Source organism: Momordica charantia, assembly GCF_013281855.1.
Source record: "Momordica charantia cultivar OHB3-1 chromosome 5 unlocalized genomic scaffold, Mcharantia_2.0 BLBB01000005.1, whole genome shotgun sequence".
Taxonomy (NCBI): domain Eukaryota; kingdom Viridiplantae; phylum Streptophyta; class Magnoliopsida; order Cucurbitales; family Cucurbitaceae; genus Momordica; species Momordica charantia.
The window spans coordinates 16,475,692-16,494,156 of record NW_028275163.1 but is presented as its reverse complement, the minus strand read 5'-3'; the positions used below and the strand labels follow the sequence as shown (position 1 = coordinate 16,494,156).

Below are 18,465 nucleotides of genomic sequence, written 5' to 3'. Positions count from 1 at the left end.
TTCCTTTACTCATTGTATTTTCTTCTTTTCTTCATGAACTAAACCCCATTTCAGGGAGATCTACATGTTGTAGCTGATAAAAAACCAAACCTCTAGCTGATTTCATTGGTTATTAAATAGAGTTGTATTTATTTCTTAAATCTTACCTAACATTGTAGGCCACTCTGTTCTGTATTCTAGTGTCTGTATTGTCTCGGAAGGGCTTATGGGTAGCTAGCTGACTTGTCCTGTTTGTAATTTGTTACTTTTTTCTAGTAATTTGTGGACGCTAAGGAATGAGGTCCCTTAATCATGCTTAGAACTTGTGTATATTGCTTGGAAACCTAGCAACGAGAGTTGTGGGTATTCATGTTTGGGTGTCTCGGAAGGGAACCATGTCAAGTTCAGCACCAATGAATGTTTTCTTGCTAGAGGGTAGGTTGAAAAGTCAGTGAAAGCATGTTAAGTATCCCCCACTTTTCCATATCTGTCAACCCCCATTTTCCCTGTTATATGCTGCAACTTCTTTCTGTTATCAACATTTTGAAGTGTGTATGCTGTTGAGATCATTTACTGTTTTGTTTATGATATTTCTTTTACATAGAACACAATCATCTATATTTTTGTTTTTACATTTTGGTATCTGCGAACATAGTTTAGAATACAATCCAAAGTCCTGTAGATTCAACCTCGTTTCGTGCTACAATTGGTAATTTTGTACTTGCACGTGTTATCAACACAGTTGTATGAACAAAATAAGTTTTTGGCACTATTTCCGGGGAGTTGGTGATTTTATTTTAAACAATAGTGTTTGTAGATACATAGCATAATCGAGTTTTCTCGTTCTCACATTTTTGTGTGGTTGTAGGTGCATGAACGATTTTGAGAGCTAGGAGTATATGATTGATCACAAGATAGAGCGTACTTTCCATAGAAATCGAAGAGAACAAAGGAGAGCCGAAGCTGAAGCAAACATGAATCCGCTTAACCTAAATCCGCGCTAGCCTATCCCACCGAATGTGAGGATGAAAGAAATAGTAGATGGGGTTCCTGTTTCTGCTGACCCTGAGGTAGCAGTGCCCCCTCTCAATGTTGTATTACTAGCAGATGACATCGATAGAGAAATTAGGGCGTATGCAGCACCAACATTTTATAATTTCAACCAAGTAATCACAGGCCTGAAAATTGCAGCCCCAAAGTTTGAACTCAATCCGGTAATGTTTTAGATGCTCCAGACAGTGGGCGGCTAGTTTCACGGACATCCTATGGAGGACCCACATTCCCATCTGAAGTTTTTTATGGGAGTATGCAATTCATTTAAGGATGATAGATGCAACAAAGAAGTGTTGTGCCTAAAATTGTTCCTCTATTCACTAAGAGATGAAGCTAGAACATTGTTGGAGTCACTTCTTTCATAATCAATTACAAGTTGGGATGACTTGGACAAAATTTTTTTGATGAAGTACTTCCCGCCCAACAAATATGCTAAATACAGAAGCAATATCACAACTTTTAACAATTTGTTGGGAGTTAGTGAGTAAATCTTGAGAGCGTTTCAAGCGACTTCTGCAAAAATGCCCTCACCATGGAATCCCAAGATGCATGCAGATCGAAACATATTACAATGGTTTGGACGATGCGACGCGTTTAGTCATCGATGTGTCAACAAATGGGGCTTTGTTAGCTAAACCTTATGCTGAAGCATTCAACATCTTGGAAAGGATATCGTCCAACAACCATTCATGGTCTGACCTTAGAGCTATACATGGTAGAGGAAGCAAGGGACTTAACAAATCTGAGTCATACTCTGCTCTAAACTCGAAGACTGAGAACCTGAAAGACTTAGTGATGAAAAGTATGACACAACAAAGTACAGTGGGAGCATATGCTGGCAAAGCAAATGTTAGCCACATCTAAGGGATTTATTGCTCTTTTTGCAAAGGAGATCATTATTATAATAATTGTCCTGGCAATCAAGAGTCGGTGTACTACTTGGGAAATCCACAGAATAGTAGAAACAACTCATACTCCAAGATGTATAACCCCGACTGGAGAAGTCACCCCAACTTCAGTTGGAGTGGAAATCAGGGAGGAAATAATGCTGGTACGTCCAATGTTCTAGCATATCAGTAAAAAGGAAGTTATCCCCTAGGTTTTGCGAATCAAGGTCAGATGGTAGCACAAAAGCCTTCAGAAGGATTGTTTGCATTGTTGGAGAAGCTGATGAAGCAGTACATGGCAGATAATGAAGCCACTGTGCAAAACCAGGCTGCATCAATAAGAAACCTATAGTTACAAGTAGCCCAGTTATCAACCAATTTGAAAAGCAGACCTTAAAGAGCATTGCCTAGCGATACTGAAGTATCGAAGAGAGATGGCAAGGAGCAATGTAAGGCTCTCACACTGCAAAGAGGAAAAAGCATTACCTCCGGCATATCCAAATGCTCCAAGGCAGTGAACGAGGTAGAACAAGGAGAATTTCAGCCAGCAAAAGATAGTGAGCCAGCAGAGATAGTTTCACCTACCCCACCAGTACAGATTGTTGAACAACAAAGGGAAATTGAGAATTCTTCGAGTGAGGAGGTCAACCCAGTGAATATTAAAGCATCTAATGTAGGATCAACGCAGACCAAAGTGCCCAAGAAAAGAAAGCAGGCAAGGTATGAGGATGCTCCAGCAGAATACAGACCGACACCACCATATCCTATGCGGTTGCAGAAGAAAGAGCATAATATTCTGCTTATGAAATTCTTAGGTTTGCTGAAGCAACTGCATGTTAACACTTTGGTGGAAGCTCTAGAGCAAATACCAAATTATGTACGGTTCCTAAAGGAGATACTCACAAAGAAGAGAAAGTTGGGAGAGTATGAAACTATGACAATGACTAAGGCCTGCAGCACTATCCTTACAAGCAAAATTCCAACAAACATGAAAGATCCTAGGAGCTTCACCATACCTGTTTCCATTGGAGGATAGAAAATAGGGCTTACACTATGTAATCTGGGAGCCAGCATCAACCTTATGCCTTTAACTATTTACAACAAGCTGGGTATAGGAGAAGCAAGGCCCACAACAATAACTTTGCAACTTGCAGACCGATCCATCATGCATCCAGAGGGAAAATTTGAAGACTTTCTAGTACAAGTCGATAAATTTATTTTCCCTAATGTCTTCATTATTTTGGACTATAATGCAGATAAGGAGGTCCCTATCATCTTTGGGAGGTCATTCCTTGCAACTGGAAGAGTGTTGGTGGACGTCCACAAAGGGGAATTGACAATATGAGGTCAAGATCAAGAAGTAAAATTCTCAGTGTATGATTTAATGAAATTCCCTGCTGAATCAGAAGAGTGCTCAGTGCTAAAGATTTTGGATGAAGCATTAATGGAAGAGTTGGAAGCAGAAGCCATGCTAAAGCATCTAAAAGTGGTCGACTCTAGAATGATGCTGATAATGTAGAGGAGGACTTTGAGGGTATCTACCTAGACAGTATGAACAGTAGTGAAAGGTCAGCTAAGCACATGCATGAGTCTTTAAACCTCGCAAATCATGAGTATAAATTGCTTAAGTCATCTATAGAAGAGCCACTAGTCCTGGAACTCAAAGCATTGGTTCAACATCTGAAGTATGCCTACCTAGGTTTGTAAATGACATTGCCAATAATCATAGCAGTAGACCTATCCATGGAAAAAGAGCAAATGTTGTTGAGTGTGCTGAAGGCCCATCAGAGAGCAATTCGGTGGACTATTGCTGACATCAAGGGAATAAGCCCCAACTTTTGTATGCATAAGATTGTGCAGGAACTCTATTGAGCCCCAAAGTAGACTTAATCCAGAAATGAAAGAAGTAGTGAAGAAGGAAATTATCAAGTGGTTAGATCAGGAATCATATACCCCAATGGTGAGTGGGTAAGCCTAGTGCAATGTGTGCCTAAGAAAGGCGACATGACTGTAGTGGAAAATGCGAAGAATGAGTTGATACCCACTAGGACGGTGACATGATGGCGTATATGTATGGACTACTGCAAGCTGAACAAGGCCACAAAGAATGACCATTTCCCTCTCCCCTTCATTAATCAAATGCTAGATAGACTTGCAAGGCAAGAGTATTACTGTTTTCAAGACAGCTACAGTGGGTATAATCAGATTACGATAGCCCCTCAAGATCAGTAGAAGACGACATTTACATGCCTCTATAGGACATTTTCATTTAGACGGATGCCATTCGGGCTTTGCAATGACCCAGCAACGTTCCAAAGGTGCATGATGGTCATCTTTTCTAATTTGGTAGAATCAGTGTTCGAGGTATTTATGGACGATTTTTTAGTGTTTGGGAAGTCATTTGCAGAGTGCTTGAAAAATCTGAAGAATGTGTTGCAAAGATGTGAATAAACAAATTTAGTTTTGAATTGGGAGAAGTGTCATTTCATGGTGCAGGAAGGAATTGTGCTGGGGCACAGAGTCTCCAACAAGGGCATTGAAATAGACAAGGCAAAGATAGAGGCAATAGAGAAATTGCCCCCACCTGTGAATGTCAAGGGCATTCGCAGCTTTTTGGGGCACGCTGGGTTTTATCGCAGATTTATTAAGGACTTTTTGAAAATCTCTAAACCTCTTTGTCCAGTGCTTGAGAATGATAAAGAATTTAACTTCACATTTGATTGTTTGCAGGCGTTTAACACACTGAAATATGCTCTTACCCATGCACCGATAATAACAGCACCGGATTGGACGTAACTTTTTGAACCGACGTGCGATGCCAACGACTATGCTGTGGGAGCAGTCCTTGCTCAACGCAAAGGAAAGTTGTTGCATCCGATCTATTACGCCAGCAAAACTTTGATAGAAGGATAGATCAATTACATTTTCACAGAGAAGGAACTATTATCAGTGGTTTTCGCATTTGAAAAGTTTAGAGCATATCTGATGGGATTCAAGGTGACTATCTATACGGACCATGCAGCATTGAAATATTTGCTCACAAAGAAGGATGCTAAACCTCAGTTGATTCGCAGGATTCTGGTTGTAAGATTTTGGCATAGAGATCAAAGAAAAGAAGGGAACAAAAAATTTGGTTGCTGACCATTTGTCCAGGTTGACCGATCTAGGAAGCTCCAGGGAAGAATAAGAATTAGAGGAACATTTCCTGACGAAAAGTTATTAGGTATTGAAGTTCTGAATGTGGAGGACGATGAGCCATGGTTTGCTGAGTTGGCCAACTATATCGGTAGTGGGATATTGCCATCTGATATGAATAAACAACAGCTAAAGAAGTTTCTGTTGAGACCAAATTCTATATTTGGGATGACCTATTCCTTTATAGGATTTTCCAGGACAAGATGATAAGAAAGTGTATTACCAATGCTGAAGCAAGCCAGGTGCTGACGAAATGCCATTCAGTCATTATGGTGGGCACTTTGGAGGGCAGCGCATAACAGCAAAGGTTTTCAGAGCGGATACTTTTAGCCCATAATTCAAAGACGCATATAAATTAGTCCACCATTGCAACGAATGTCGGAGAGTTGGAAACATTTCTAAGAGGTCTGAAATGCCTCTCACTGACATCTTATAGGTGGATCTCTTCGATGTTTAAAGCACGGACTTTATGAGACCTTTCCCTCCATCCAGTGGGGGTCTCTTCAATTTGCTAGCAGTTGACTACGTATCAAAATGGGTCCAGGCAGTATCATGCCCCAGCAGTGATAAAAAGGTGGTCGCCAAGTTTTTACACAAACATATGTTTACAAGGTTTGGCACACCTAGAGTCGTGATCTGTGACGAATGCTCCCACTTCATCAACAAAGTTGTAGCATTGCTCCTTGCTGAATACAACATTAGACATAGGGTATCCACAACTTACCATCCCAAATTGAATGGGTAAGATGAGATATCCAATAGAGTGATCAAAAGCGTTTTGGAGAAAGTAGTCAGCACTAATAGAAGGGACTGGGCAATGAAGCTCGACGATGTTTTATGGGCCTACCGTACATTTAAAATGCCTCTGAGTGCTTTTTTGTACAAGTTGGTTTTTGGAAAGCCATGCCACCTCCCATTAGAACATAAGGCATTTTGGTCTGTCAAGAAGCAAAATCTGGACCATGCTGCAGCAGGGGACTTACGTCGCTTGCAATTGCTGGTGCTTGAGGAGTTTAGACGAGACGTGTATGAAAATGCCAATATATATAAGGAATAGACAAAGCGATGGAATGATTCGAGAATCCAGCCAAGGAAGTTTGAAAAAGGCCAGCAACTGTTGCTTTACAACTGAAGGTTGAAGCTCTCCCTAGGAAAACTCAAATCCAGATGGTTAGATCCATTTTTGGTCTCACATGTATATCCTTATAGAGCTATTAAGGTGCAAGAAATTGATTCGGGAAGAGAATTTACGATGAACGGGCATAGGCTGAAGCATTTCTCTGACGATAACATGGTGACAAATGCCGGAGCTCACCACTTTGCCGCAAACTAAGCATAATCAACGAAAGAATAACAGAGTAGGATTCAGTGCCAAATTATTTTCATGTAGTTTTAGATATTTTGTTGGTTTGTTTTTAATTCTTGCAAGTTAATTTTGTTAATTTTATTTTACAAGGGGATAAGGTTGAAATCAGGCTTAAAGTGGTTTACAAGAAAATGTGGGCAGCGGAAGTGATGTCGTTGGCGAAGACAGAGAAAGAAGGTAGGTGGGAGCGCTAAAGCGTGGCAGGCATGTAGTTTTACATTTAAGGCCAGTCTACATTATTTGAGGAAAGAGGTGAGTAATTATCATGATTTTATGGAAGATAAAATCATTATCATGAGTTGGGGGTATTTATGACGTGTTGGAGGCATTTCAAATTGAAAATTAAAAAAAAATCGTGGGGAAGATTTGTGTTAATTGCAAATCCTCATATTTTTTTCCATTTTAAGACCCACATTCCACACACCCTTCTCCCTCATTATGTTGCATAACCGTTCCCCCCTCTCCTTTAAACTTCCCCAAAATCCTTTCCTTTCCCCGTGTAAACCAGAAACCCTAACCTCACCATGCCTAGATTAAAGCACAAAGTAAACTAGAAGAAGACGTACAAGTTGGAGGTCTCTGCGAGCGAAGGCTCTAGCGAAGAGTTCCAGGAAGCCAGGCAGACGATCCCGCTGCCGGAAGCTTCAGGCGAGCGGAGCTCTGTCCAGCAAACTCCGACTAGTTCGGAGCACACTCCCGCTGATTCAGAACTCCTACCACTGCTTCCATCAGTCGCCAGTTCTCAAGTAAGTGCTCCAGACCCCAGTGCCCCTCTCCAACAAATCCAAGCCAAAAACCCTCCCTCTTCTGTTGAAAACTTCTTATCGTTCAGCCCCGCTAAATCAACCGCTCCTCCTACCATCCCCACCACTGAATCACCCTCTACTCATGAAAATTTGCCCCTCTTCCCGCCTAAATGGCTGTCTCACAAACCCCCGCCAACCCCACTCCCATCTCCATTGTCCCCTCACCCATAGTTGTCGAGGAGATCCACCCACCGGTGGCCCCCCAAAATCGTTCTGCCTCTGGCCCTAGCTCACGTACCCACAAGAATAAACGCTCCTGATCCTCCCTTGGAGACTTCTTAATTCATGTAAGTTTATGGGTCCAGGCATTTTTTGGATTGCGTCAATTTTTGACTAATCAATTTAAATTCCTCGATGTCTTACAATGAAACCAAGGAACTTTCCCGCTGTGACACTGAATGCAGACTTGAGAGGGTTCATCCATAATTGGTAATTTCTCAAGCGATCAAAGACTACTGTTAGATCCGCAGATGATCTTGTAACTTTTTCGACTTAACCACAAGATCGTCAACGTAGCATTCGACATGTTTATGTAACATGCCATCAAAGACTTTTTGCATGGAGCGCTGATAAGTGGCACCGACATTTTTCATTCCGAAGTGCATTATCTTATAACAATATATCCCTTTCAGCTTTCGAAATTCTATCATTTCTTCGTCCTGAAGTGCCATCCAAATTTTGTTGTACCCCGACGATCCATCCATGAAAGATAAGGATTCATGTCCTCTAGAAGCATCAACCATAATTTTCGTGATGGGTAGTGGAAAATCATCTTTGGAACATGAATTTTTCAAGTCACAAAAGTCAACTCAAATACGAAGTTGACTGTTCTTCTTTCTTACAGGAACTATGTTAGCTATCCAAGTTGGATATTTTACTTTGCAGATGAAGCTTGCCTCTATTAATTTCATGACTTCAATCACAAGGTGATAGACTGCTACTTTCTAATCAAGTCTTGGCATCTTTTTATATGATCAAGCAAAGATATCTCTGTATATGGTGAGTAGGTTATATATTCACCTTCTTCATCACGAGTAAGTGACGCACTTATGAAGGTTGGACGCGGATCTTCACTTGTGACAAGATTTACTTCCTTAAGTTCGTCAACTGTTGGCTAGTTGCCATCTTTTAATGATGTGGGGGCTTATTCGGCAACTTCTTTAGAGGTTTCAGTGTCTGACACCTCATCAATAGTAACATGGCAACATGCGGCCTCATCTTCCTCGCATTCTTCACCCTCCTCCGTCGGTTTAATGAGGATGATAGTATGTGGCTTCAACTTCAAGAAGCCCTATGTACTTACAAAAATACGAGTCCTTCTCTTCATTTTAGATGGAACACTACTATAGATCTCTTTATCACCTTTCATCTCAGCAAGTTGTCTATCTTTTAAAGTTTCTCCTGTCCCTTCATGTCTCAACAATCAAAAACTGATGTTGGACGTTGGTCCGTATTTTTCACTGGTGTAAAGCTTAGTCTTCGAAAAAATGAAGGTCGTGTAGAAGGGATAGCTACACGTAGACTATCTTCTTCTCTTGTGGTCGTACCTAACCTTTGAAAAGCTAAAGTGCATGTAGAACTAGAAGTTGGATATAAAACTTCTTCTTTTGTGGTACCCGTACTTAGTCTTTTAAAGATCAAAGAACGTGCGACTGGCGGTCTGATGCGATCTAATGCAGAAACCCTTTGATTAGCACTTTCTTGATTTTCTTGAAGCTCGTCAACTTCATCTATCGTAATATGGTTCGTGTATGCAACCTTTTATTTCCCCTTTCTGGTAAGCGAATTAGCTCTAGTGATTTATACCCAAGTCCTTCTCTTGAGGTGAGTATGGCGTAACCCTCATTTTGCAACTTCTTCTGTGTTGAAGAAATTTTAGGTTTTTCATCGAAGTGTTGGGTGTGTTGCCCTAAACTCGTAGTTTGTACTTTGTAAAAACAAATGTCTATTTAATAAAGTTTTATTCAATAAATTTTTGAATCATAGCTTTGCATTATCCAAAATCCAATAAACTAAACATCCAAGGTTATTTGTGATGTAATCGGGACAATATATATACTGGGTATATAGTTGATATACGGGGTATATAGTTGATATACGGGGTATATATTTGATATACCCCTGATATATGAATGGATAATGTCCCGTGAATAACCTAAAAGGTCTATAGTATATAGATAAGGCTGGGTACCTTATCCTGACAACACTATGGATACGGCTCGCTCTGTAAAGGTTACAGACGACTCGATCCAGGTCGTTCGTGTGGAGACATTCGAGTGGGGGTATCCTATACAATGAGTTTGTATAAGACCGGACCGCGAAATAGGTAATCTTTAGATGTAACACCGTTAACTAACAGATTGCCTTTTCTTAGGATGACCAGGCAACTCATTCTCAATCCTGAGTGAGTTATGGACTCCTGCCCGTGAGGGCTCGTTCTTTGATCTGTATGGGTGAGAGTGGCCCGAGTCGCTGACTCAACATTCCTACCATTTTGGGGACGAGACCGAGTGGGGAGCTGGGAACATAACTTCACAAGATGGAATTCACTCCTCCCCGACTTTAGGGGAGTAGATGAGTGTTCCCTTAAATGCTGACTCCGGGACTTGAATAAAGGGCCCCGCCCTCTCATTGGCCGAGAGGGACTTCCGGTTATTGGTTGGACCATAACCGGGTTGTTCATTAGAGGAGCAGTGGTGTTTGAGGAGTAAGATGTAACTCAGGGGTAAAACGGTAATTTGACCCAACTTGAGTTACGAACACTCGTGAAGGATTGACTCGTCATTAATGGTCGTATATCCATGGACACGAAAACATTCTGCAGTGAGAAGAGTGCAACTGCGGGTCTTTAGTGGAATGACCCGTAGTTAACAAAACTAGATTAACTCGGTCAATGAGTTTGACCGATTAATCTTGCATCGTTGGAGCTTCGGATCTGTAGGTCCATTAGGTCTCCTTGCTAGCTCATAACGGGTAAAACGAGGATCAAATTTTTGGAAGAATTTGAATTGTTCAAATTACTTAAGGGATTATATGTATATTGATACATTATAATATATAGTTAATTGTAAATTAAAACTATATATTATGAGAGATATTATTTGAATGAGATTTAAATAAAATTAATATGAATAAGATTCATATTAAAACTATAGGTTAAAAATAATGTGCATAAGATGTACATTAAAACCATAGGTTATACGAGAGAAATGTTTTAAAATATGATTCTAATTTTATAAATACTTAAGTGTTAATTATTTATGTATATATATATATTTATTAATTATTAATTGGATTAATAATTAATTATATTAATTAATTTTATATATATATTAATTATTATATATATATATTATTATATATTATTATATATATATATTAATATTAATATTAACTCCCCTACAAAATTGCAGGGGAGTGGGAGGTTTTGTGACGTGGGGAGTTACCCCAGGTCATCCCTCTTCTTCTTCTTCAAGAGTGTTGGAGAAGAGAAAAACGTTTTACAGAACAAAACACAGAAAAAAAAACCTCCAACGATTTCTCTCAAACTCTCTCAACCTCTCCCTCTCTTCGATCAAGGTGCTACCACAAGCATGATCCCGAGACCCAAGAGGATCGCGAGGAAGATCCGGTGGTGGTGTTCGAGGGGAATTCACTGAAGAAACGTTCTTCAAAGGTTTGAATTTCCTCTGTATTTTCCCTCTGTAAAATTCGATTTTGTATCCCGAAAATCAGCAACGAAAATCCGTTTCCACTCCGGGATTCACATCCCTTCACGAAGATCCTTAGGTTTTTAAACTCAGTATGAGTTGTAAAATCATAGCCTGTTTTTGCCAAAAGCTTATATGCTTTTGGGTTGAATCCATCATTCGTTCGTTGCTCAGGCAAGACCATCTTCATATGGCCGTCCTCAGGGTTTTTAGCCTATTGCTTTATTATCTTCGTAAGAGGTTTGGTGAAGTTCTATTTCAAGATTCCTAAATCACCAGCCTTTAGGTTTCCCGAGCATTCCATAAATGGTGATTCACCCTTCTTTCGTTGAAATAAAAGGACATAGCGAAGTATAGGAACACTTGGCACTTTCTTAACCTTCGAAGCCCATAACTTTGTGACACTTACAAATGTTTCATTCTTTTGGATATCAGAACTATTTATTTCTTTGATTAATCCTTTGGCTGAATCTTCATGTTGTTCCAACTTGGTTTATCACAGCTCTTGATCAAGGGAATTTCTGTCGGTATAGTTTCTCCTATAGCATCAGTCTTCATATAGAATTTCGCATATGCAAAATGAGACTCAGGCTCTGAGAACAGGTTCATATAAGCTTCAACTTTCTTAATGTCGTCTTGATAAAATTTGAAACATTGATGCAATAAGGACGTTATTACTCTATTTCTGTGAATCCAAGGGCGCCCTAATAATAGCTTGTAAGTGGTCTTGGAATTTATGACGTGGAATAAAGTGTTAGTCTTTAAGTCCTCAATACTATGTTCAAGATGGATCATGTCAATTGCTCGATGATCACCTTGATTAAAGCTTTGAATCACCAGTTTACTATTTGATAATAGATAAATTTTGGAGAGAAAAAGAAAATTAGTGAAAGAAAATTTAAAGACAAAACGAGATAGATTTTAAGAAAAAAAATAAACTTGTGAGGAAAAGATACGTTAAAGAAAAAAAGAAATTAGAAAGAAAAAGTATAGTGAGAAAAGATTTCAAGATACCAACAATATTCAAAATATACTTTTTAGAGAAAATAAATAAATAAATAAAAGTTACCATGAAAAATAATTGAATAAGAAAATAAGATATAATTTTTAGAGAAAAAATAAATTAAGAAGAAAAAGAAAAGTTGTAAAAAACGAAATGGTAGAGAGAGAAAAAGTTGGAGAAAAAATATGAACTTTTTAGAGGGAGAAATGAGACTGGTCTATTAGAAAAATAAAGTTAGATCAAGATGAAAATTTTAGAGAAAGAGAAATAATAATAAATATTTAAAATATAAAAATTTTAGTGAGAGAAAAATAAATTTTGTAGAGAGAAATTTATGATGAAAAAAAAATTTAGAGTGAGAAAGAATTTTGTCAGAAAATATGAGAAAGGAAAAAAATAGTATTAGAAGACAAAATTAGATTTTGAAAAACATAAATAAAACTACTTTTTTTTTAATTTACTTAGGATTTCAAAATGGTTTTTGAAAAACCAAAAATCAAAAGCCAAAAATAAAAAACGAAATGGGATCCGAAGTGTTTTTAAGTGGTAGATTATAATTCTTCTAAAGGCTCCTTGATTCGAATGATCTCAATGGCGAAATTCCGGAGCAGTTATTTCAAGTTTAGAAATTCAAGTATGTGGAAGTTTTGAAAACAATCAAGGTAGATGTCTAAAAACACTGCACACATACACACCTATGTAGGATCCCCACACGTGCATGTGCATGTGCATTTGCGTAATGAACCTATATTCATATTTTATGCCTATGCTAGATAACTCACAGATATATCAACCATGTAACAACCGAAAAAAAATATAAATATATATATTTAAATTATTATTATTTTTTAGTTGTTTTCTTTTATTTTCTCAAAGATAAACCTTTTTGGTTTAGAAATTATTTTTGAAAGATAATTTGTTCTTAGAATTTGAAAAAAAATAAAAAGAAAGAGTTTTATTAAATCTTTATCTTTTTATTATCCTTTTTAAATAAGGATTCATTAGGATTTGTTATAAAAGCCCTTAAACCCTAGGTTTTATTTTCTTAAACTGTTAGACCTAGTTTTCTCTCAAGGAGAAAAAAGAAAATAAAAGAAGAAGAGTTTGGTATTTTCTCTCAAAGATCGATAAGATTTTCTTCTCATTGTTTTGTTTTATTTTTCTTGATTTGTAGTTCTTTAATTCAGTTTATTGAGAAAAGTTTTGAGGTCTTTGTTTTTTAGAATAAAATATTTTAAGAACTTTTTATCCTAAAAATTTTCCAGAATTTTTTATTTGAATCTTTTTATTTATGAAACTGTTTTTGAGTTATTTTGAGACTTTTTTTTGCATAAAAAGTTTACCTATTTGTATCCTATAAATTATAGTCTGTTGTTATGATTTTTTACATGAAAAAAATATATGTTTTTACCAAATTTTAAAGGTTTTCTATAAAGTTTTCAGATCTGATTTTTCTATAAAAATCAATAAATTATTAATTGTTTTATGGAAAATTCTTGGAAGTTTTATTTTATAAAACAGAAAATTGTTCAGATTTAAAATCCCCAAATTTTCAATTGTTTAGAAGATTTTTAAGCTGGTTTTATTGAGAAACTTTTTGTAAATTTTGTACGTATTAATTTATATCGATTCTTCTAATTTTAAAATTTGTTATTGTTGAATTTAGAGGCTTTTTAACCTAGTTTTCAGATCTGGTTTTGTAGCCCCAAATCCATACTTTCCTAATTATTTTGCATAAAAAAGTGTTTTGAATGAGAAAATTGGGTAGATAAGATTTGGGTTAGTAATTGGTTGAATTTTAAATCCTTGATAGGATTTAAGAATTGATTTTGGATATTGGTTGTTTCTAGGCCTCTAAGTTGACAACTACCAAAGAAGAAGTAAATTAGATTCGTAGGATTTCTGAAAGAGGTAAGTAATTTACTATATCCTTTCGAAAAGTGTTGTAAGTAATTTGTCATATCCCTTCGAAAAAGTATTGTAAGTAATTTACCGTACCCCTTCGAAAAGTGTTGTAAGTGATTTGTCGTATTTCAAAAACTAAAATGTATTTTGGATTTGATAGGAAGATTTGAAATTGATATCTTGCCTATAAAATTGAAGTTTTATTATAGATTTGAAAACTAATTTGGCAATTGAAATTATGTTTATTTGCAAAGTATTTGAAGTATTCTTAAATGATTTGATAAAGTTTTGTTTAAATGTATTTAAAGGTTTGAAATTGATATTTTGTTTATTTGTGAAATATTAGAAATCATGTTTTGGGATGATTGATAAAGTTTGTTTTAAATTATTTCAATGTTTTGAATTAATTTAATATCAAAAGTAAGTATTTGTTTTGCATTTTATTTGAAATATATTTTGATTGATTTCATAGAGTTATCCGGATATGCCATGATTTTGTTTTGAGGAACGTTTTGCTTATTTGGGGTAGTAGCCTAATTTGGAATTGATGAATTTCTGTTCTGGCTTATTTGTGGGAAGGCACTTTTGTGGTTTGACATTCCTTGAGAATGAAGATTCATTATTCACTCACATGGCCTCACACTTAAGTAACTCTGTTCTGGTCGATATTATTTCGACAACTCTGTTCTGGTCGATATTAATTCGACAACTCTGATAGAAGCTTCTGATTGATTTGGTGTTACCGACGGGTAACCACATATGTTCTGTAGGCTACCCAAATAATGCAACATTCCACTCTGATTTTGAAAGTATGAATGAATGTAAGATTGTTTTGAATGTTTGAATGATTTAGTTATTCGAAAGTTTGAAAGTTGTACCAAATGTTTTAGAAGGAATTTTGAAGGCTTTGATTGGAAGAAAGTTTGTTTTGAAGGATTTTGAGTTTGATCAAATGAAAGTTCGTTTTGAATGAATGAAAGTTTGTTTTGAAATAATGAAAGTTTGTTTTGATTGACTAAAAATTTTACCTTATTTGAAGACTTTGTTTCTGAAAATTTAGTTTGTTTTGAAAGTTTTGAAAATTGTATTAAATATTTTAAAGGACTTTAAAAGTTTTGATCTGTTCGTATTTTTTTTTACGAATGTTTTGAAAGGAAAATAAATTTTGAAATTCGATATGGAAATTGCTTATTGAGTATTTTTGTACTCATCTTTGTTTTCCTAAATATTTTTCAGATGAAGGATTGAATGATCGTTCTGGTAGAAGGTGAAGTTTAGCATACTGGCATGAGTTTGAAAGTCATCCTCCTATTTAGTTAAGTTAGTTTAGAAAAATTCTGTAAAGAAATTGCTTCCACTGAATAATTTTAGTTCTTAAGATTTCTTGAAAGTTACGTTTCCGCATTTTGTCAGAATGACCGTATTAGAAAATACGGGTTGTTACAAACCAGATGTTTTTTCTGTTCTTGAATTAACTAGATGAAATGAATGACCAAGGAATGTTGGTCTTAAATTTAGTTTTTCACTCTAATTTTTTTTATTTTTAAATTTATCTCTAACAAACCAGTTTCATTTCTCTCTCTAAAAATTTAATATTTTTCCTAATTTTTTCTCTCTAAAATTTCATCTTTTATAACTTTTCTTTCTTTTTTTAATCTATTTTTCTCTGAAAATTATATTTTATTTTCTAATTCAATTTTCTTTCGATGTAACTTTTATTTATCTTTGTATTTATTTATTTCCTCTGAAAATTATATTTTGAATCTTGTTTTTATCTCTAAATTTGTTTCTATTGTAATTTTTCTCTTTCTTTATAATTTCTTTTTTCTTTAACATATCTTTTCCTCTCGACTTTAGTTTTTTTTCTCTAAAATTTTCTCTTTTTGTCTTTAACTTTTCTTTCACTATTTTTTTCTAAATATTTTTATTTATCTCTCTAAAATTTATTTTCCAAAAGTTGATTTACATCTCTCTCAACTTGTATTTTCATGTCTCTACATTAGGGGAAGACAAAAATTTCCACATGGTCGAGTCCCAGAAATAGGAAATGCATGTCCCGACCCCGTCCTCATCCCCGATTCCATCTTTTAAATAATTAATATATATTTATTACACTTTCTTTATACTTAAATTCTAAAAATAATTAAAAAACAATTATAAAACTGATAATTTTTCTCGAGAAGATCTCTCGAACCCAAGAATGAAGTGGATGCGGAGACTAAAAATTTTCACGAGAACGAGAATGGGAGAGAGCATCCTCACCATTGTCATCTCTACTCTACATAAAATTTTCTCTCTCTAATATGTACTTTCAAATTTCTAACTTTTTAAAAACAAAAAACTAAAAATGGTTACCAAACGTGTTTTGAAACAAAAAATTGTTATCAAACATATATGGTTTTTATTTTTTAAAAACAGAAAATCAAAAACCAAAAACTAAAAACAAGAAAAACCAAAAACCAATTCTAAAATGGTTATCAAACGAGCCCTTAGAAGTTTGCTAGGGATGGTTACTTCACACTCATGAGAAATTTTAATTTAGAAATCTGTTATTATCTCGGTTACCTGTTATGTGTTAAATTGTTTAGGCATTTCATTTTCTTCCTTAGAACTTTTCTTTTTCTTCAATCTTATGCGACCTGGTTGCGCCACCGTCTTTATCTGAGTTACTTAGAAGAGCGAAAATACTCATATACTTCCTAATAAGACAACTAGGAAGTCTCCGGACCCAAGATTGCTCCAAGTCAAGCATGCTTAACTTTGAAGTTCTTATGATCGATCTACCGAAAAGGAAGGTGCACCTTGTTGGTATAGATAGTAACTATCAATTCTTTTAAGTATTTCTTAACCATGCTTCCATGATCTCAGGATCCCTCTCATTCGAATGTAGTATCGGTTCATCCATGTACCCCTCCTCTCTATTTTTGTTGCCTTAATTTTCATTAAAAATTGTGATCTATGGCGACGAAGTAAAATTTTGTTGCGAAAATCACTATTTTTATAGTCTTAATTTTCATTAAAAAAATTTGACGGTGAAATTCCCACTCTTTTCTCCAAACTTTGGTGGTGAACATTACATTTCGTCGTCAAAAGTACCCTATGGTGACGAAATCTAGCTTTTGTCACTATAAGTTTTGTTGTCTTAATTTTCACTAAAAAATTTTGACAGTGAAATTCCCACTCTTTTCTTAAAACTTTTGGCGACGAATATTACATTACGTCCCCAAAAGTACCTTATGGCGATGAAATCTAGCTTTCGTCGCCAAAAGTTTTGAATAAAAAATCTCATACTATTCAAAGCTTTTGGCGACTAATTGCAATTTCATTGCCATATGGTACTTTAAGGACGAAATGTAATATTCATTGCTAAAAGTATCGAAACTTTTGGCGACTAATTTCAATTTTGTCGCCATAGGGTACTTTTCCAGATGACAACTACATTTCGTAGCCAAAAGTACCCTATGACAACAAAATTGCGATTTGTCGTCAAAAGTTTTGTCGACAAAAAAGAAAATTATTGTAATGTATCTTAATTTCTTCTGCTCCAAATTATTCTATAAAATTGAAATTACCCAGTATCATGTCATGTATGCTTACAATCTGTTGTTTTTAGTATTCACCAACAAGAAAAGATAAGTTTAAAAATATTAACACGTGAGGAATCAAATTGAAATTTTCTAAACAAATAGGACTAAATTAAAAAACACTCAAACATTAAGCACTAAAACATATATTTAGCTAGCTCTAAATTTACCTCCACTTCCATTTAACAACACTCATATACGTCGACTTGAGCATTCCTCAATCCAATGTCTACTTAATTATAAAAGCACATAAGTTTCAAATCTCTACTCAAACATTACTGGATTGAACTTGTCGCTTTCTTTTGCTCGTGTCAGAGTTAGCTTGGCAATGAAGTCGGGGCAGTCTGTTCCTTCATGGATGTTCTGGAGGAGTACTGGATGTCGTACTCGCTTAGCTCTATGGCCCACTTCATGATTCTTCCCAAGGCTGCAAACTTTTGGAGTATTTGTTGCAGCTTCCACGTTGCGGTGACAAGCACTAAAGCTGCCTTTTCGATTTGAGTGTAGCGGGTTTTCATTCAGATTAGGGCCTTACTTGTGTAATATACGGGAAACTATTTTTCATTTTCTTCCTCGACAAGTGCCTAGCTGAACGCATTTTTCGAAATGACCAGGTAGAGGTATAGATGCTCAGCCGAATTTGGCTTAGCTAGCGAAGGGGCCGGTGCTAGGTACTACTTTAGTTCTGCAAAGGCCTTTTCGCATTCGTTCGTCCACTCGAGATTTCCTTCCTTCCTAAGTATCTTACAAAAGGCAGGCACTTGTCGGTTGACTGAGAAACGAACCTGTTCAGGGCGGCAACCTTATATCGGTTACTTCATGTCTAGAATGGCTTAGATCTTTTCGGGATTTGCTTCAATCCCCCATTGATTCACTATAAAATCGAGGAACTTACCTGGCCTTACTTCAAAGGTGCACTTGGTCGGGTTCAGTTTCATACCATGACTTTGCATGACCCTGAAGGCTTCGAAAAGGTC

At 36.1% G+C, this 18,465-nt stretch overlaps 1 protein-coding gene and 1 non-coding gene across 2 annotated transcripts; one reads left to right on the top strand and one right to left on the bottom strand.

Moving 5' to 3' along the window:
* Positions 1–1,004: 1,004 nt before the first annotated feature.
* On the top strand, positions 1,005–2,955 carry LOC148211449 (uncharacterized). Its single transcript, XM_088124423.1, has 4 exons — positions 1,005–1,193; positions 1,588–1,834; positions 1,922–2,083; positions 2,342–2,955. Exons 1-4 carry the CDS (start codon positions 1,005–1,007, stop codon positions 2,953–2,955), a joined length of 1,212 nt encoding a protein of 403 aa, XP_087980549.1.
* Positions 1,467–1,571, bottom strand: LOC148211450 (small nucleolar RNA R71). Its single transcript, XR_015791126.1, has one exon. It is a non-coding gene; the product is annotated as a small nucleolar RNA R71 (small nucleolar RNA).
* Positions 2,956–18,465: the final 15,510 nt, after the last annotated feature.

Coding starts and splice junctions, on each gene's coding strand:
- LOC148211449 (XM_088124423.1), top strand. CDS start 1,005: ATGAAAGAAATAGTAGATGGGGTTCCTGTTTCTGCTGACCCTGAGGTA. Junction 1,194..1,587: donor CAAAGTTTGAACTCAATCCG/GTAATGTTTTAG, acceptor AGATGCATGCAG/ATCGAAACATATTACAATGG. Junction 2,084..2,341: donor TCAGGGAGGAAATAATGCTG/GTACGTCCAATG, acceptor GCGATACTGAAG/TATCGAAGAGAGATGGCAAG.